Source organism: Podarcis cretensis (genome assembly GCF_951804945.1).
Source record: "Podarcis cretensis genome assembly, chromosome: 13".
Lineage (NCBI taxonomy): Eukaryota > Metazoa > Chordata > Lepidosauria > Squamata > Lacertidae > Podarcis > Podarcis cretensis.
The window spans coordinates 46715511-46735593 of record NC_137182.1 but is presented as its reverse complement, the minus strand read 5'-3'; the positions used below and the strand labels follow the sequence as shown (position 1 = coordinate 46735593).

General features: G+C 48.6%; 1 protein-coding gene across 4 annotated transcripts in view; it reads left to right on the top strand.

The window, feature by feature from the left end:
- The window catches only part of CHD8 (chromodomain helicase DNA binding protein 8), a 64231-nt gene extending 49490 nt beyond the window's left edge, over positions 1-14741 (top strand). For all 4 annotated transcript variants that reach the window (XM_079951517.1, XM_079951514.1, XM_079951515.1 and 1 more), the window contains 10 exons: positions 903-957; positions 1107-1302; positions 2278-2486; positions 3724-4311; positions 5184-5332; positions 7943-8194; positions 10421-10528; positions 10638-10817; positions 12801-12923; positions 13360-14741. In XM_079951517.1, the coding sequence (XP_079807643.1) occupies positions 903-957; positions 1107-1302; positions 2278-2486; positions 3724-4311; positions 5184-5332; positions 7943-8194; positions 10421-10528; positions 10638-10817; positions 12801-12923; positions 13360-13857 (2358 nt within the window). In that variant the 3' untranslated portion in view covers positions 13858-14741. The remainder of the gene's footprint in view (positions 1-902; positions 958-1106; positions 1303-2277; positions 2487-3723; positions 4312-5183; positions 5333-7942; positions 8195-10420; positions 10529-10637; positions 10818-12800; positions 12924-13359) is intronic.
- Positions 14742-20083: the final 5342 nt, after the last annotated feature.

The following is a 20083-nucleotide window of genomic DNA, read 5'->3' as shown; positions in this document are numbered from 1 at the left end:
GCACACGGAAACGCCGTTTACCTTCCCGCCGGTAAGCGGTCCCTATTTATCTACTTGCACCCGGAGGTGCTTTCGAACTGCTAGGTTGGCAGGCGCTGGGACCGAGCAGCGGGAGCGCACCCCGCCGCAGGGATTCGAACCGCCGACCTTTCGATCGGCAAGTCCTAGGCGCTGAGGCTTTAACCTTTAGCGCCACCTGCGTCCCCTGTGATGGTGGCTGCCTATTTCTCCTAGAGGGGAAGTGGGAAAAGGGCACTCTGCCCCACTTCCTCTTTCAGCTCTATATGCTTTTCAAGGCTCAAATTAACTCTACTGGGTCCTTTTGAAAAAGGAAGTGCATTTCTGGGTTCACTTTCTTCTCTTTCGGGGAGGAGAGGAATGACCAGTGGTGTTGGTGTTCAAAAATCTTGATGTGCCCACAGACTTAAAAAAAGTAAAAAGAAATCTGTTGCCCCCCCCCCATGTATATTTTATAGATATTAAGCTAATATTAAGTTATTGGTTACATGTATTATACACCCAATGCAGCTAATGGCAATAAAATCGAGAATAATAATTTAAAAGATTACAAACAAGTAAGCAATATGACAACAAAATCAAATAAGAGCAGGTAAAAATGGCAGGAAAATTAAGTTGGAAATACTGGTTCGAATGCAGAATAGCACATACCAAACAAATCAGCCCAGTAGGTCAGACATTAAAATGCAACAGATTTTGCCTGTTGATGGAAGGCCACCCAGAATTTGTATTAGGAGCTTGATTTTAAAAAAGGAATATATATTTTTAGGGGAGGGGGGTCTCTTTTTCATTTTGGTGGTATCTTCTGGGTGTGGCCCCTCTATGGTTGGAGTATCTAGTCAGAATAATTGCCCTTATTTCTGACACCAGTCTCTCTGCCGCAGGGTGACCCACTGATGATGATGGATGAGGAAATCTCTGTGGTGGACGGTGAAGAAGGTAAATACTTGCTGGCTGAAAGTGCTTGTCAAAGGAGGCGATGGAAACAATGCTTTTTTTGGGGGGGTAGGTGGGGTACTAGCTGTGTGTCAGCTGTGGTGCCAAGGGGGACAGGAATCGCCGTGACGCAGCTTGCGCCTTCCCTTCAGGTCAGCCGGGGAACCTGTTCTGGCCCCCAGCCTCAGCCATCACGGCTCGCTTGCGAAGGCTGATCACCGCCTTCCAGCGGAGCTACAAACGCGAGCAGCTCAAGATGGAGGCGGCGGAACGAGGGGACCGGCGGCGGCGGCGCTGTGAGGCCGCATTCAAGCTGAAGGAGATGGTGCGGCGAGAGAAGCAACAGAGGTAAAAGCTCTGGGCTTGGCTGTGAGGCCACCAAGGGGCACGTCTTCACAGTAGCCTGGGCTGAGGTGACCCCCAGTTCCGGAGCCAGAAATGCTCAGGGCCCCTGAAACAGGATCAGCGTTACTTCATGAAGACGATGGGGACATTCTGTTTAGTAGGACTGCCACACCCAATTAAGTAAATCTTAAGGTTCAGTGCTAAGCACATATACTAAGGAGTAGGTTCCATTGAGTTGGTTGGGACTTGCTTCTGTTTGGGGTTACCCCGCTAGAGAGTCGGTTGGTTGATTGGATGGATTTGCATATAAGTAAAAAAAATTAAAATCTGAATTAGGCAGTATACCTTTGGGTTATATTCTTGGGCAGGGAAACCCTACTCGTGAGTAAACCTACTGAACAGCCATTAATTTTAATGGGTTAACTCTGAGTAGGATTAACCCTGGCTATAACCCTTTACTTTCTATTCTACTTTTTAGGGTGCCAATCTTTCCAAGGCAACAAGAAAAAAGACATGAAACAATAAAAAGGTTTTAAAAATACCAAATCCACCCATTGTTATTTTTATTTTTCAAAAACCCTCAAGCGTGCTCCAGGATGAACTGTTGAAAACCAGTAGGGATTATTCATAAAAAGAATATTCAGTAAAAATACTAGAAGAGAGAGACGTTGTCAGTGCCCTTTGTCAAAATGGGGAGAGCATGGGGGCAGAATGGAACTCACAGGATGGGAGTTCTAAAAGTGTGGGATCACCAATGTGATTTTTTTTTGGGGGGGGGGGACACTTGTCCCTGGTACCGGCCAGTGTGGACTGATCTTCCTGATTTGTGAACCAGGAAGTGGTTGCTTAGCGCCGCCCCTGCATCAGCCAGCCAGTGGCTTAGGAGGGGGATGGAGACTTGGGATTGGTTTGGTTAGATGTTTTCCTACGGAGACATCTAATGGGTTTGCTCTTCCCCACCCTGCCTCTCCTCCAAAGGTGGACACGCCGAGAGCAATCTGACTTCTACCGTGTCGTCTCCACGTTCGGGGTGGAGTACGACCCAGACACCATGCGCTTCCACTGGGGCCGCTTCCGGGCCATGGCCCGGCTGGAGAAGAAGACGGACGAGAGCCTCGCCAAGTATTTCCACGGCTTCGTGGCCATGTGCCGGCAAGTGTGCCGGCTGCCTCCCGCAGCAAGCGATGGTTAGTACCTGGGGGCCACGGTGGGTGGGAAGTGTCCAACCCTCCACAACCAGATGGGCTACAACTCCCAGTACCCCTGGCCATTGACCAGGCTGGCCAAGGCTGATGGGAGTTGGAGTTCCAAAGACACCCAGAAGGCACAAGATTGAGATGTAAACTATAGAGTGGCTGGTCCAATCAGAGTTTGATCTGCCTTCCTTGCCATCTCTTGGCCTACAGGAATGTGCAGTTGTTTCTGTGGATGGTGAGCGGGAGGACAGCCGTAGGTACAGTCTCTTCTTCCTTCCAGCTCCTTCAAATCATAGTCCTTGCCGGTTTGTGTTGCCTACCCACCTCCATCCCCAACCAGCGCTTCCATAGCAACATTGGAAACTGTCTTACACCAAGTCAGATCAGTATTGTTGGTACTCAGTGGCCTGGCTCCCTGGGATTTAAGGCAGGGGAAACCCCAGCCCTACCTGGAGAAGCCTGGGATTGAACCTGGTCCCTTCTGCATGCGAGGCAGATGCTCTCCTGCTGAGCTGCAGGCCCTTCTGGCATGCTACTCTCTGGACTCAGCTGACCACCCCTCCTTTTTTCCTTTCCCTTTTTGAGTTTTCACCTACAGTGGTACCTGGTTCCCAAACTCAATCCATTCTGGAAGTCCGTTTGACTTTCAAAACTTTCGCATACCAAGGCACGGCTTCTGATTGGCCCCGGAAACAATGCCAACAGCCAGTGGCGTAGCGTGGGTTGTCAGCACCCGGGGCAAGGCAAGTAATTTGCGCCCCCTAACCCATGGATTTGCGCCCCCTAACCTGTGGATTTGCGCCCCCTAACCCTAACCCCCAGATGTTGCGCCCAGTGCGGCCGGCCCCCCCTGCACCCCCCACGCTACGCCACTGCCAACAGCTGAAACAGATGTTCAGCTTCCAAAAAAGGTTCACATACCGGAACACTTCCGGGTTTGCGACATTCGGGAGCTGATTTGTCCGGGAGCCAAGCTGTTCAGGAACCAAGGTACCACTGTATTTGGAGAAGAAAATACAGCAGTAAATGCCAATGTCTTGAATTGCGAGGTGGATAAAATGAAAAGGTTAAATCTCAGTTCCATTGTTTTTTTAGCACATGTACAGCATACATAAAATACGATAAAATGAAGTAATGTAATCCCTACTTTAGCATGAGCTGGAGGGAGCATCTGTCCATGTGCCTCCCTCTTGTTAAATAATACATCCTTCCCCCTTCTCCCTCCCAGAGTCTCCAGACCCGACACTGTTCATTGAGCCCATCACGGAGGAGAGGGCCTCGCGCACCCTGTACCGCATTGACCTCTTGCGGCGCCTGCGGGAGCAAGTCCTGTGCCACCCACTCTTGGAAGAGCGCCTCGCCCTCTGCCAGCCCCCGGGCCCCGAGATGCCTCCCTGGTGGCAATGCGGGCGCCACGACGGAGAGTTGCTGCGTGGCGTAGCCCGCCACGGCCTCAGCCAGACCGACGCCACCATCATGCAGGACCCAGACTTCTCCTTCTTGGCCGCTCGACTCAACCACATGCACAGTCGGGCGGGGAGCACAGGGACGCTGCCGCCGCCACCCCCGCCGCCTCCCCCGCCACAGCCTTTGGGGCTGCCTCTTTCCGGGGCTGCCGTGGTGACAGCGGCCGCTCCTCCTGCCCCCCTGCTCTTGCCGCCGCCCTTGCACGAGCTCCCCACTCCGCGACAACAGCCCACAGCCCTCCCCATTAAAGTTGAATCGGTGGACGACTCGGACTCGGAGCTGGACCTCAGCAAGATCTCCGCTTCTTCGTCTTGCTCTTCTACTTCAGGGTGCTCAGATGATAGTGACGGTGAGGAATTTTCCCAAGGGGTTTTCTCCCCCCCCCTTTATCCTCTGACCTCTCCACTGGAAGATGTGAATCCCCACCTGTTCTTCCATTGTGGAAATCAAGATGGGTGTACAGAAGGGTCCCCAGTGGTGTCCTGTTTAGGCACACACCAGCGAAGGTGGCTTCTTATTTGCACTCAGACCCATGCCCTTTCAGAAACGATTGCACCCCACAGTCGCCCTGCATGCGTCCTTCCTGGGGCGTTACAGCGTGTCGGATTTTCCTACTCTCAAATTTCCAAAACGAGGGGTGCTAAAAATTGGGAAACACAACTTGGGTATTCAAAATATATTTTGGTTAAATGAAGATAATTTAGTTTTGCTCGACAAATAAGATGTGTGTGAATCATTACAATAATTGCCAAGTACTTGCAGTTACAATATTAAAATTATTTTTATTATCACCTGAGTTCTTCAGAAGGTCAAATTAACATTCTTTGGTTTTCCAAAAGCAGTTTTATGTGCTTCTTCATCAAATGCAGGCATACCAAGCTAAACGTTGTCCAGTCACAAAAATAATAGCAGATTTGAATTCCCCACACCCCAAAACATATTGGAAAGACCGCTCGCTGAGGAAATGTGCAAAGGTTAACGTTTATCCCCCTAAAATGGCATGCCTTGCTAGGGGGTGGCCCCATGCTTTTTCATTCCAGCTATTGCACTGTCTCCTCTAGGTAAAGAGCGTTCCCATCTTCAGGCAGCACAAAAAAAAGCCCCTCAACCAGGCTTTGTGTAGGTTGACATCTCTGCCTGTTTTCATTATGTGTTTCTCCACGGCGGCACCACTCAGGCTCTTTCTCCCCCTCCCCCCCCCCCGGTCTTCTTCCCTGCCAGGCGAAGAGGCCTCTTGCGGCGGGAAGCTGTTTGAGGAAGAAGAGTCGTCGCTTCTCTCTCTGCCCACCTCCCACGAGGGCAACTCCCCACAGCCCAGCGCCTCTGACCTGCTGTTGCAGGAGCGCCAGCGGGCCCACGAGTGGCCAAAGGTAACAGGCTGAGCAGAGGGAGGTGTTTTGTGGCTCTATAAGTTGTGTTGGAGTGTCGCTGTGGGTTAAACCACAGAGCCTAGGATTTGCCGATCAGAAGGTCGGCGGTTCAAATCCCCGCGACGGGGTGAGCTCCCGTTGCTCAGTCCCTGCTCCTGCCAACCTAGCAGTTCGAAAGCACCTCAAAATGCAAGTAGATAAATAGGTACCGCTCCGGTGGGAAGGTAAACGGCGTTTCCGTGCGCTGCTCTGGTTCGCCAGAAGCGGCTTAGTCATGCTGGCCACATGACCCGGAAGCTGTATGCCGACTCCCTCGGCCAATAAAGCGAGATGAGCACCGCAACCCCAGAGTCGGCCACGACTGGGCCTAATGGTTAGGGGTCCCTTTACCTTTACCTTTAAGTTGTGCTGGAGTGGGGGACAAGCTCCATCTAAGTGCATCCCGAATTGGATCGCCAGGGGTCCAGGGCACGGATGAGGGAATCTCAGGCCGAAGAGCCAAGCTGTACAGCACTCCAACCCCCTCTTCTCTGGCCCGTGGGGACTCTTCCCCAGCTCACATCCTCTTTTAAGTGTCTTTTCCGTGGCTGGAATGTGTCTTTGGACTCTAGCAATGTTTTCCTGCTTGCCTGGCTGAAGAAATAAGGGGGGGGGGAGGTGAGGGGGTGTAGGAACTAGCATAGGCTAGTCCAACCCCCTGAAATGCAAGAATATGCCGCTGTCCCTCGTGGGTATTGAACCTGCAACCTTGGTGTTACCAGCACCACACTCTAACCAACTGAACTATCCGGTCCTGGCCGTTCCCGTGTCGTTTTTTAGGCTATTGGAAGTGGACCAGTCAGTGGAAAGTATCTAACTGAATGCTTGCACATCTTTTTCAGTGGTTCCCAGTTCAAAGCACCGCCATTTGTCTTTTTAAAACCTTATGCTAAGGAGGGGGGGGGACCTTTCGTCCTCCCAGATGTTGCTAAACTACAACTCCCATCTGGCCAGTGGCCCAGAGAGTGTAGTTCAACAACATCTGGCAGGCTAAAGGTTCCCCACATTTGTCCTACACGACTTAGGGTCAGGGTACCAAAAGGAACACTTGCCTCTGTCCCAGCTTGTCCATGTGAAGGAGAAAACTCAAAAGCTGCATTTTCTCAAAGACTCCATTTTCTTGGTAGTTTTTATCTTAGTATAACTGTGTGAACTTGCACTAACCCTTCCCCATGGGGAGAGGGGACTCAGTTTAAAGATAATAACCATAGCAACCAGTACTCTGGCGCCCTGGAGGAATGCAAGAAATCAGCTAGGCACTGCAGTTACATTTAATCTTAAACTATTGAATAAGGGTGGACTGAACAATGTAGACAGCTAATGAATGAAGATGTTGATGAATGCATGCTTACTAAAGAGGTATTCTTCATTGTCCTTAAGTTCAGTAATATATTATTAAAATGAGAAAGTTGGAGAGCGCAATTCAGAGGAGCGAAAAGATTGCTGATTGTCTTAGATTTGTGGGTTGTAACTGCTATAGAATGAATTATTGTGGCCAGACTTGTACAAGAGTGCTGCTTATTTGTACGCCATTGCAGTTGTCTTCTCATTTTTCAGGAAACTGTCCCTGCGTCCGCTTGTAGCAGCAAAAGCCTAGTTTTCACTTAAAGCCCGTGTTTGTTTGGCATTCCATTGGGGACCCCCAGTCAGCAGACCTCTCTTTTTAAAACCTTTGTTTCGTGAACCTGAGTCTGAGATGCAGCAATTGGTTATGAGAGAGAGGACCTTCTTAGTGGTGGCACCCCAGTTTCACAAATTCTATCCCCTGCCAAGCAGATTTGGGTTCCTTTCCGCACAGCTTGTACACAGCCCTCCCAAGTCAGCGAATGCCTAATAATCTGCCGTTCTCCAGAAGCTGCTCTAAGGTTGTGAAAGAAATGGATGTTTGCATAGTTCCTGTAAGAAATAATTATCCACAGACTGATCCCAGAGCAATTTGCGAAGATCAGCAACAAGGCACGATAAGAAAATACAGCTCAGTAATAAGAAATGGGTTTTAAAAAAAAAACTTTTATTTTGCTTTAAACAAATACAGATAAATATAAACAACCAAAATTACAAAAGAAAAATCCTTAATAATAATTAATAATAATGGAAAAAGCTAAAAAAAACTACAAAAAATAGCAAAGTACATGGCATAGAATATAAGCCATTATGGGGAAGAAAAAAGAAAAAGGAAAGGAAAGGAGGGGGGGGGGGAGAAAAAGTAAAAAGAAAGGGAAAAAAGAGGAAAATGAGCCAAAACACAAGAAGGCTCGTCTATTGTACGCTTCCATCAAAGTCACAACAGATCATTATTCTTATCAATTCTCTATCTGCATTCCATAGAATCCCTCATCTTGGTATCAGGGAACATTTCCCTATGCGCTATCATTCTAAACATAACCAGGTCTTTACTGATGAACCCTTATCCCCTAGATAATTATTTTAATGGGCTTCTGTCCCTAAAAGGGGAAGGGAGGGGGTTTGGGATGACCCAGTTTCCAGATGGAGGAGTGCCAAAGTGAACCTGGAGGATGTGCTCTGCCTGTGGTCAGTCCTGACGGCCTCTTGTTCTCTTCCTTCTGCCAGGACCGAGTGCTCATCAATCGCATCGACTTGGTATGTCAAGCCGTGCTCTCTGGGAAATGGCCGACACAGCAGCAGGGCCAGGTGGGATCCTGCCTCATGCAGGGAGAAGGCCTCCCCCGACTGCACGGGGAGTACACCAGCTCTCCCATCCCCCACATCTGCCCCCTGGCGTCGCAAGAAGAAGGGGCCGCCTCCTTCACCCGCCTCCGGCACAGTGGGCAAGAGAAGGAGTTTACTGTGCAGATCAAAGATGTGAGTGCCAGTTGGGCTGAGGGTGGCAGAGCAGCTAACGTCCGTCCCCCTGATGTTCAGTCTGGCAACATACGCCAGGGAGATTTGCCTGTGATGACTTGCCATGCTAATACCGAATCTCCCCTGAGCAGAGCCAAGGCTTTGGTCCAGAGATGGATGAAGCAATTTCACTTTTTTGCACTGAGGCACCTCCATTGTACGGCCTTTTTTAAAAAAAAACCTGTTGGTTAAGGATCAGTGGAATGAAAGAGAAGTGAAATATTGAAATCAGATTTGTTAAAAAATAAAATAAAATACAGTAAACAGATGCTTTGCCAACCTAGTACTCTCCAGAAGTTGGTCTACAGCAGTGTTTCCCAAACTTTGGTCTCCAGCTGTTTTTGGACTACAATTCCCATCATCCTTGACCACTGGTCTTGTTAGCTAGGGATGATGTGAGTTGTAGTCCAACAACAGCTGGAGACCAAAGTTTGGGAAACACTGGTCTACAACAACTCCCATTCTCCTTGACCTGGTGGGAGTTGCTATTCAGCAGCATCTGGGAGGGCACCAGGTTGGGGAAGCTCCTTTAGGGAAGCAGGCTTTGCTTTTGCCCTGGTCTCTGCCTTGGGCCTCATACTATTTTGGCCTTGCTTTCCCACTTGAAAAAGGAGCCGTTATCAGTCTCTTCCCAGGGGTTTTGCCAAGGCTGAAGATGTAGCCAAGCCCTCCTTTGCAGTCCGGAAATGTCAAACGCAGGAGGGGTTTTCTTGGTTGATTTCACAATATACGAAACTGAAGTGGCCAGTTTTCTTCATACTTAATATTTTTGGGGAGCTGTGTCAATTCCCTCTGATCTAATGCTCAAAGGTATTCAATTTTAGGGAAGCATCAATGGAGGAAGCGACGGAGAAATACAGTGGTGCCCCACAAGACAAATGCCTTGCAAGACGGAAAACTCGCTAGACGAAAGGGTTTTCCGTTTTTCGAGGTGCTTCGCAAGATGAATTTCCCTATGGGCTTGCTTCGCAAGACGGAAACGTCTTGCGGATTTGCTTCCTTTTTCGTAAAACCGTTAATACCCGGGCAATCCGCGCACCGCAAGACGAAAAAATCGCAAGACGAAGCAACTCGCAGAACGAATTAATTTCGTCTTGCGAGGCACCACTGTAGCCTTGCTTTCTGTTGAGGCTCAGTATAGATGGGAATTTTGGGTGGTGGGTGTAATCAAAGAATTAAAGAGTTGGAAGGGACCCTGGGGCTCATCTAATGCAATGCAGGAATATACAGCTGTCTCATACAGGGATCTCAATTCTTACAAGGTTGCTTACAGGCTATGTTGAAACACATCCGTAAGACTACAGTCGCAAAGTATAAGAAGCATCAGGATCCTTCCCACAGTTGGCCAGGAGATAGGGATGGAGGAGACAGTCTTACTGCAGAGTAAGCTGTGAGGTTGTCTTTGCCTGCCTCCCTTTTCCTTAAAGCAAATTTAGTCCCATACCTGCCCCCATCGTAAGTGCCGCCCTTGGGTCAAAAGCATTTCCCCATGCTTTTTTTATATATACATTTTTATTTTTTAACATATTAATTCCAACGTTCATACAACATAACTTCTCATCTTATACAATAGTTTTAGACTTCCGTCAACGCCTCTGATGATTTTCTGTTCTTTATCACTTATTATGCATTTCTTAATTTCATATTACCTTTAATTATCCTTAACTAATAATTCTCATTGTCTTTTTTGCAATATTTCAAATAATTCACCTTACAAAACTTCCTGCAAACCTACTAGCGTGATCTGTTCATCACAATTACCGTATTTTTTGCTCTATAAGACTCACTTTTTCCCTCCTAAAAAGTAAGGGGAAATGTGTGTGCGTCTTATGGAGCGAATGCAGGCTGCGCAGCTATCCCAGAAGCCAGAACAGCAAGAGGGATTGCTGCTTTTACTGCGCAGCCTACAATACCTCTTGCTGTTCTGGCTTCTGAGATTCAGAATATTTTTTTTCTTGTTTTCCTCCTCCAAAAACTAGGTGCGTCCTGTGGTCTGGTGCGTCTTATAGAGCGAAAAATACAGTACTTTTCAAATAGTCCATAAATTTACTCCCGTCTTCTGAGAATCTCTGGTCCCGCAGGTTTCGAATCCTTCCTGTTAGTTTATCTAATTCTGCATAGTCCATCAGTTTCATCCTCCATTCAGCATTTCCCCCTCTTTGGCCTAACCTCTCGTGCTGTCCCTAGGAAGAGGGAATCAAGCTGACTTTCCAGAAGCACAAGCTGGTCCCCAACGGCACGATGCGCGACCGCCCCGCTCTCACTCAGAAGAAGAGCAGCAAGAAGATGGTGGAGGTAAGAGATGGGAGCCTCTGCTGTCCAGAGCATGGGGAGTGGAGGGAAATGTTTTGGTGGGGCACCCTCCCTTTTTCTTTCCCGTCTTACCATCTCTCTCGGGTCTCAGCTGGAGCTGCAGTGTCTGGAGGCACTAAGAGGCCCCGATATCGACCTCGAGGCCCGTATCCCGGTGGTGAACAAGACTGATGGGACACTTTTGGTGGGTGACGCAGCCCCCCGGCGAGCTGACCTTGAGGTGTGGCTGCAGGCCCACCCAGAGTACGCTGTCGACCCTCGCTTCTTGGCGGTGAGTGTTTGCAGACCCACCTCCTCCTTTCCTGATTCCGGGCTTTTCAGACCTCCATGTTCCCTTCCCCAGTGAACAAGGGAGGGCCCCCTAGCTGAGTGGTAGGGCGTCTGCCTTGCATACAGAAGTCACAGGTTCAGTCCCCATCATTTCCAGGTAGAGATCTCCCCTGTCTTGAATTCCTGGGCAGCCGCTGCCAATTAGTATGGATAGTACTGAACTGCTCCTTGGGAGAAAGGCGATGACAAACCTAGACAGCATCTTAAAAAGCAGAGACATCACCTTGCCAACAAAAGTCCATATAGTTAAAGCCATGGTTTTCCCAGTAGTGATGTATGGAAGTGAGAGCTGGACCATAAAGAAGGCTGATCGCCGAAGAATTGATGCTTTTGAATTATGGTGCTGGAGGAGACTCTTGAGAGTCCCATGGACTGCAAGAAAATCAAACGCATCCATTCTTAAGGAAATTAGCCCTGAGTGCTCACTGGAAGGACAGATCGTGAAGCTGAGGCTCCAATATTTTGGCCACCTCATGAGAAGAGAAGGCTCCCTGGAAAAGACCCTGATGTTGGGAAAGATTGAGGGCACAAGAAGAAGGGGACGACAGAGGACGAGATGGTTGGACAGTGTTCTCGAAGCTACAAACATGAGTCTGACCAAACTGCGGGAGGCAGTGAAAGACAGGAGTGCCTGGTGTGCTCTGGTCCATGGGGTCACGAAGAGTCGGACACGACTAAACGACTCAACAACAACAACAACATCAACAGTACTGAACTGGAGGAACCCAGTGGTCCCTGGTCAAAGGCAGCTTCCTATGTTCCCATTTGTTCCACGCTCAACATAGTTTTCTGTCCCCAAGAGTGGCATGGCAGTAGTAAGAAACAAAAAGGACCATTGATAAAAACAACAATGCATGCAAATTCAACAGCAGCAGGTATTTTGAATACATGGTAAAATCAAAGAGGATTTTCATCAGTGAAAGAATGCTTTCATTAACAGTTCTTAAAAGCCAGGGAAATTGTCTATCTGGTGCCCAATGATAGTACTAAGAACTCCAGGAACATAGCAAGCTTCCGCCTTTTACCAAGTCCAGACCCTTGCTCCATCTCATTCAGCTTTGTCCACGGTTTCAGCTCTCCATGGTTTCAGACAGGAGTTTCTCCCAGCCTACCTGGGGATACCAAGGATTGAACCTGGCACCTTTTGCTCTGCAGCTGAACTATGGCCCTAGCTAGGCCTCCTTGAATGTTAAGCCTCTCAAACACCTTTTCATTCCCACTTCGGGTGCCAGGCCCCCAAGTCAACATTCGGCATGTCCATTTCTGGTTTCCTTGATTGGGATATTTACTCACTTATTACAGCTGTACCTTGGAAGCCAAACGGAATCCGTTCTGGAAGTCCGTTCGACTTCCAAAACGTTAGATAAGCAAGGCGCGACTTCCGATTGGCTACAGGCGCTTCCTCCACGCAATCGGAAGTCGCGTCGGATGTTTGGCTTCCAAAGAACAATCGCAAACCAGAGCAATTCACTTCTGGGTTTGTGGCATTCAGGAGCCAAAACATTCGACTCGCAAGGCATTTGGCTTCCAAGGTACGACTGTATTATCATTTATATTTTCTAATAATCTCAGGGTAGCACAAGTGGCTGTTCTCTCCTTTGCTCCCATTTTATCCTCACTGTGACCTTTTTTAGGTAGGTTGAGATGTTAAGACTGTCCCAGTGCTCATTGATTTGAACTCCTTGAGATTTCCCTGTTGATCCAAGTAATTTGTGCTCTCTCTGCCTCTGCTTCCCGTCAGCATAGGGGATCCTGGTACAGATTACAGTGCCCTCTTTCTGATAGCAATCTGTAGAGGAGAGCCTGATTTTGTACAAAACAAGTGAAACAAACCTTTTCTGGATCTCTAGGGTTCAGAGACACACGGCCCACCCTTGCTCCACGGGACAGCGACTAACTCTTATCTCTTTTTTCCTCTCGCCAGTACATGGAGGAGCGGCGGAAGCACAGGTGGCCTCGCTTTCCCAAGCCTGTTCCGATAGAGCCGGCCTGCCTGATGGGTCTGGAGCGGATGCAAGCAGCCAGCATCTCTGCTAACGGCAAGAAGGTGATTAAACTGCAGGCGTTCCTTCTCGCTCTTTGCAGTGGCTCTTTGCATCCGGAATTTCCTGTCCTATTATAGCTAGCAAAAAAGGCTTCTGGTTTCTTTCTATAGCCGTTCGGTAATAAGAGTCTTGATTTTTATTTGCTGTTAAAAATGGCAGCTGAAAAAACTCACACCCTTCACAGTTTTCCTTTATGCTTTTTTTTAAAAAAGAGAAGTTTTGCATTCTCCCTGGTGATCTGTATAGAGACATGCCCTACAGATGGCACGCATGAAGACAGTTTAAGGCAGGCAATAAAGATGGGAGGGAAGGGAATAGCCTACTAGATTTTTCTCTCCTCCAAGTGTTAGAATCATAGAATTGTGGAGTTGGAAGGGAGGCAAAAGCCCCCCTAGTCCGACCCCCTGCAACACACTGTTCTCTTTTCCTTCTCCCTAGAGCTTCCTGCCCGATCCCACCATCAACCGCCTCCTTCCCGGACCAGTTGGGGCCGAGAGTGCCCAGAAGCGGGGCCGCCAGACCCCCATGGAGTTTTCCAACATGATGGCTCTGATGGGTGCCGGGCGGGTCCAGCTGGGCGCCGCGGGGCCCCTCTCCTTGCACCATGCCCACTTCCAGGCCAGCACGGCCCACGGCTCTCCCTTACAGTACATGCCCTTTTCGACTGCCGCCGCTGCCGCCTCAGCCTCCGCCGCCTCGTCCTCCGCTGCCGCAGCCCTGCTCCACCCCGGCCTGGGCCACCCCGGCTACGCCACGGGTGCCTTGCACCTGGGCCACCCACAGGCCGTGGACGAGGACGACGAAGAGGACGAGATGGACGACTTGTCTCAGGGCTACGCCAGCTCGGAGCGGGACTTCTCCTTGCTCGACGACGACCCCATGATGCCAGCCAACTCCGACTCCAGCGAGGAGGGCGACGAGGAGGGCGACGACTGAGCATTTTTCGCGCCCGCAAATGGGCAGGACGCAAAACAGGGTCCAGTTGACTGGGACTTAGCCGTCTCCTCATTGTTGAATTTGACAGGCCCAGGGACAGGCTAATTGGGTTCTCCCTCGTTCCGACACACACGTGGCTTGCGGGAAGGGCAAAGAACAAGAGGTTCCTTCCAGCCCGGGAAGGTCCAGTTAGGCAACCGCTCTCCTTGCGTGGCTTACTGTTTTTCTTTTTTTTAACAAAATATGGCTGTTGGTTTGGTTGGCGAGCCCTGCCGGCATTTGGTATCCATTGTGAAACTGTTCTTGTGAGCTGCAGTCTTGATCTGCCTGGGCAGCAAGACCACAGCGGGGGCCCTGTCTAGACGAGACGATCTGGGTATAGTTAGCAGCTCCTCTTCTCCCCCTGCCCCACTCCCCTTTTGGCTCTCACCCCACAGCCTGTTCCATTTCTCTCCTGCCCTTCCCTCCCCCTCCCTCTCCCCCCCACCCCAGGTTCATGTGCTGTAACATAAATGCGAAAAGAGGGTGGGGCCTCCCCCTTTCTCTCCGTCCCCCTGTCTCCATGTGGGTGGGGTTTATATTTATAAATATGTAATATGTCTTGTGTAATATGGCCGAGGCTGTGGGGTTGAACTTGTGGGGGAGTCAAGTCACGGAGGGTGGGTTTTTGGGGGGTGGGGTGGCAAGGGGCTGTGGGGGGAAGAGAAGGTAGAGCTTCCTGTAGCTGGATTTCTCCTTTTTTTCTTTCATTTTTTAATAAAAGGAACAAAATGCACACACACACACACGGGAGAGAAAAAAACCAATTCCACCCCCCCCCCATCCTACTCCTCCATGCTGTTGTATCAATTGCATAAAAATCTTCCTGAGAATTGGGACGTGCATCTTTGTTGTCTGGTGTGTGTTTCTCTCTCTCTTCGTCCTTGCAAATTAAGAGTCATGCAAAGTCCAAGTAAAGCAGGCATGTCCAAAGTCCATTTCAGGGGCCTAATCCGGCCCGCCAGTTGGTTTAATCCGACCTCTGTAGCAGTTTATTTCCTGGGGTAAAATCCCACCAGAAAATCTCTACAACTTCAATCCTTAAAAAAGAAAAGGTCAACAACTTTGGTTGGCCCTTTGGTCAGCCCTCACGGCCCTTCATTTCATCAAACCTGGCCCTCTTTGAAAAAAGTTTGGACACCACTGAAGTAAAGACTTAGGATCTAGACAGCGCCCCCACTTCCTAAGAGATAGTACAGTGGTACCTCGGGTTAAGAACCTAATTCGTTCTGGAGGTCTGTTCTTAACCTGAAACTGTTCTTAACCTGAGGTACCACTTTAGCTAATGGGGCCTCCTGCTGCTGCCACACAATTTCAGTTCTCATACTGAAGCAAAGTTCTTAACCCGAGGTACTATTTCTGCGTTAGTGGAGTCTGTAACCTGAAGTGTCTGTAACCCGAGGTACCACTGTATATCTGTTTAGGACAACTCATACCTGTTCTAATAGCAGAACTCATGCTTTGTACACTAAAGGTCCCAAGTTCAGTCAAAGGCTCGGAGAAGGAAGATCCTCTTTCAAACCCAGGGAAAGTGCCGCCAGGCAGTGTACAATACAGAGCTCGACTGCCCAGTAGTCTGATTTGGTGTAAGTTAGCCTCCTGTGTTGTAACAACCTTTTTTTAATTATTATTTCATACTCTCCCTACCATCGATTCAGGCTGCAGTTTTTTGGCATGCTTTCCAGGCCATAACGTCCACTGTGTCCTTCAGCACATATGCCTAGGAGCATCCTTCACAGTGCCCTGTTTTTGCTCTGATCCTGAAATGCCTACCCTCCATCAGAAGGGCCACAGCTCAGCAGAGGAGCATCTGCTTTGCGTGTAGAACGTCCCAGGTTCAGTTGCCTACATCTCCAAGTGGGGTTGGGAGAGATGTCTGCTGGGAACCCTGAAGACCCAGTGCCAGCCAGTGTCGACAATATCAAGCCTGATGGACCAGTGGTCTGACTCAGTACGACTTCCTGTGTTCCAGTAGATGGATTGTAGCTCTCCCACTGAGAATTGGAATTGTAAAGTTGGAGGGGGGGACCCTGAGGGTCATCTAGTTCAACCCCCTGCGATGCAGGAATATGCACCTGTCCCATACGGGGATCGTGGTGTTAGCAGCAGCACACTCTAAGCAACTGAGCTATCCAGGCTGCTTCTCCCTTTAGAAAACAAACAAACTGCAAGGATGATTTTTCAGCCAAGCAATTTTCCCATGCTACCTCTTCCTTTATTTGCAAGTTGCTGTAAGGTGTGAACTTGAGAGCCCTGTGGCATCAGGCCAAAACATCCTGTTCTCACGTTGGCCAAGCAGTTGCCTATAGGAGCACAACAGCATTCTTGGCTCTTGTGATTCCCTGCAACTGGCATTCAGAGGCATGCTACCTCTTGACAGCTGTAGTGAAACCGCTCTCGTGGCTAAAAGTGTGAGTCTTCCATAGATTTATCTGATCCTCTTTGAAACTTTAGCTGTCAAATATGATGGTTTGTTTGGAACAATGGCTTGGATTCAAGACAGAATATTTGTCCATGCCTCCTTTTGCTGGCTACCTGCAGCAGTTCAGGCATAAAGCACCATGAAAGAAGGGACCCAGAGCCAAAACGTGTGATCAGCCATTTGAGCCCAGGATCTCACGTGTGGAGTCCAAATATTATGGCTTATAGTTGTTGCTCATTACTGTTTCAATCCCTGGCATCTCCAAGTAGGGCTGGGAAATTGTGGAGAGAAACTGACAGGTTGCCATAGGCCGTGGTGGATAGCTGCCTTACTAGGGCAGCTAGCTTTGAGCTTAACACTTTTTCTTTTCCCACCCTGCCCACCCCCAAAAGCCCTGCTCTGCCTTTAAGAGCTTGTATAACGCTTCTAACGGAATGAGCTAGACCCTAGTGGTGCTTCAAAGTCCAAGCAGCAAATACATTGGTGATTTCGTTTGGTTAAAAAGGAGGTGCCAGCATTCATTGCTTGATAAAAGAGTTGTGGGTGCCAGAACACAACAGGTGCCATGGACTCAAAATAATAATTATGGCACTTTGTACACACACTAAGCACTGGCTTTTAACAGACAAAGGAGTGTTATAAGAATTCTAAGGTCTCAAATATAAATATTCATAAATGCACACACATCTAAATATATAAATCATGTGTCTGAAATAGTACAGGAGAGCAATCCTGAAGCCATTTTGACTCTCCCAATGACCCCAAATATTCCTCTGCAGTAAGGGAGGCAAATGGGGAAAGCCTTCCCATTGTCTTTTCACTTACAAATCCTGTTTTGACGGCATATTTGTGTATGAATAGGGTGAGCCTGTGACCAGGATTCAGGAACTAAAATATTAACCACAAAAGAATGGCCAGGTAATGCAATCAGCAACCAGTTTTAGGTATCCTAGCAGACAGGATTTCTGCTGTAAACCAGCTTCCTATGATGGATGATTTGGGGGTGTTCTTTGGCTAAGGGGGTTGGACAATGTCAAAAATTTTTAAAGGTTCCTGCACACTTTTGTTCATGGTCTCTCCCTCCTTGGAAGGAAGGGAGGGAACTCTGAGGCAACAGAAAAATACCTGGCTTGTTTTCCACTGGATCCTGCCTCCATCCATTCTTCTCTGACCGATCACGGACTTAAGGGACGGACTTAAGAGTCCCATGAGGAATTGGGCAGCAAAAGCCAAACCCCAGTTTTTCCATCAGGAGCATTATTATTGCCTTAGGTGTGCTTGTAGCCAATTTTAATCTAGGCCAGGGGCCTAATCATCTGCCAAAACCAGAGCACAGCCTCCTTTTTTCTTTCACTACACATGCTTACTGAGATGGAACATCACAAGCTTTTTGTCAACCAGCCATATGCTCTTGTGCATAGACTTCATTTTACTTCTGTTTTTGTCATGTTGTTATCGTTTAGTCGTGTCCGACTCTTGGTGACCCCATGGACCAGAGCACGCCAGGCACTTCTGTCTTCCACTGCCTCCCGCAGTTTGGTCAAACTCATGCTGGTAGCTTCAAGAACACTATCCAACCATCTCGTCCTCTGTCGTCCCCTTCTCCTTGTGCCCTCAATCTTTCCCAACATCAGGGTCTTTTCCAGGGAGTCTTCTCTTCTCATGAGGTGGCCAAAGTATTGGAGCCTCAGCTTCACGATCTGTCCTTCCAATGAGCACTCAGGGCTGATTTCCGTAAGAATGGAGAGGTTTTTGTCATACCTGCTCTTATTTTGAGGGCAAATTTTGTTTTGAAGAACTCTTCTGTGGGTGTCTTGACCGTCAGCTCTGTCAACTGCAGCCAACAGCTTGAGCTTTTCCTAGATTCGTGCCGGCAGCTTTTTGGACACCGTTGACAGAATTTTCTCGAAGAGAAGTTATAGGCGAAAGTCTTCCAATGGTAGAAACTTTGGCCCAGATTTCATTTGGGTACCATTGGTTTTGCAGGATATCTAGCAGTTCCTGTAAAGCAGGTTTGGAGAAATAGTTGGCCTTCTTGCTGTAGCTGAACTACACTTCCCATCAGTCCCAAGCAGCCTGGCTAGTGGCCAGGGATGATGGGAGAAGTTCCCTACACCTGATGTAAAGTGAGCAATGAGTCTCTCTCCACCACCCAATCTACCTCTTCTGCCCTACTTTATTCAGATGTTTGCTTCTTCCTTTACATTTGTAGGTCAAAACAAAACATCAATATTTTAAGACAATCTCGTAGCCAAACGATTAAGAGGTGGTAGAATTTTATAAAATTTGTGCATGTCATGTTGAAAGTGGATAGAGACCTTTCCCCCCCTCATAATACTAGATCTTGACATTCGATGACACTAAATTTTGGAAGAAGGCTAGACGAATTCACAAAGGAGAGGACTACACTCTGCCATCATTCAGAGCCACAAATGCTTCTGAATACCAGTTGCTGGGAAGTGCAGAAGGGAAGGAGAGTGCTCTTGTGCTTGACTCGTGCAGGAATAGATGGCCCATTGGCCTGAACCAGTAAGAGTGGCCTGTGTTCTCAAGAAAAGCCTGCTGGCCCAAGCCAAAAATCCATCTATTCCAGTGTCCTGTTGCCGTTGGCAACCAGATGCCTTTGGCAGGACCATAAACAGGACCTGAACACCACTGCAATCTTCCCCTCCCACAATTTCAAGCAACTGGCACTCGCACTGCTTTATCTCCCTCTTCTTTCCCTTGGCACCGTAACCCAATGGTTATGATCGCTAATGCTTTTTGGGGACAGCCGTGCAGGCAGTTTTTAAAATACTGCTCCCCTTGCAAAAGGCTTTGTAGTGTCCCAGAGGTGCAAATCTCTCTCCCCTTGTTCTGCTTTGCCACCTGGAAACACAAACCCTCCAAGTATCCCTATTTTCCAGGGACAGTCCTGGATTTACAGAAGCCATCCCAGTTTCTGATTCGATCCTGGAGTGTCCCACTTTTTCTTAGGACATCCCCATTTTCATCAGAGAAATGCTGGAGGGCATGGTAAAGGTAAAGGGACCCCTGACCATTGGGTCCAGTCGTGACTGACTCTGGGGTTGCAGCGCTCATCTCGCTTTATTGGCCAAGGGAGCCGGCGTAAAGCTTCCGGGTCATGTGGCCAGCATGACTAAGCCACTTTGGCGAACCAGAGCAGCGCACGGAAACGCCGTTTACTTTCCCGTGGGAGCGGTACCTATTTATCTACTTTCACTTTTGGGCGTGCTTTTGAACTGCTAGGTTGGCAGGAGCAGGGATCGAGCAACGGGAGCTCACCCCGTCGCGGGGATTCAAACCGCTGACCTTCTGATTGGCGAGTCTTAGGCTCTGTGGTTTAACCCACAGCGCCACCCTATTTTCATCCGATAAATGTTGGAGGATATGGTGTTCTCTGACCCTAAACCAAGGAGATAAGTAACTAAAAAACCCTGCATAGGGAAGTTGTTTAATGTTTTATTACCTTTTTGTAAATTCTGGAAGTTGTTCGGAGTGGCTGGGGCAAACTCGTCAGATGGGCAGAGTACAAATAATCAAATTATTATTATTATTATTATTATTATTATTATTATTATTATAGAAGGATGTCCCTATTTTCATCTGCGAAATGTTGGCAGGTATGGAATCGCTGTACAACACTTGGAAAGGAGCAACCGTGTAATGAAGGCCACGATGACGTAACTGGGCAGCAAATGAGGTTAACTGGTCGTGTACTACTGTATTTGCAATGCTGAGCGCTCTGCACGGTTGTGCTCCTGC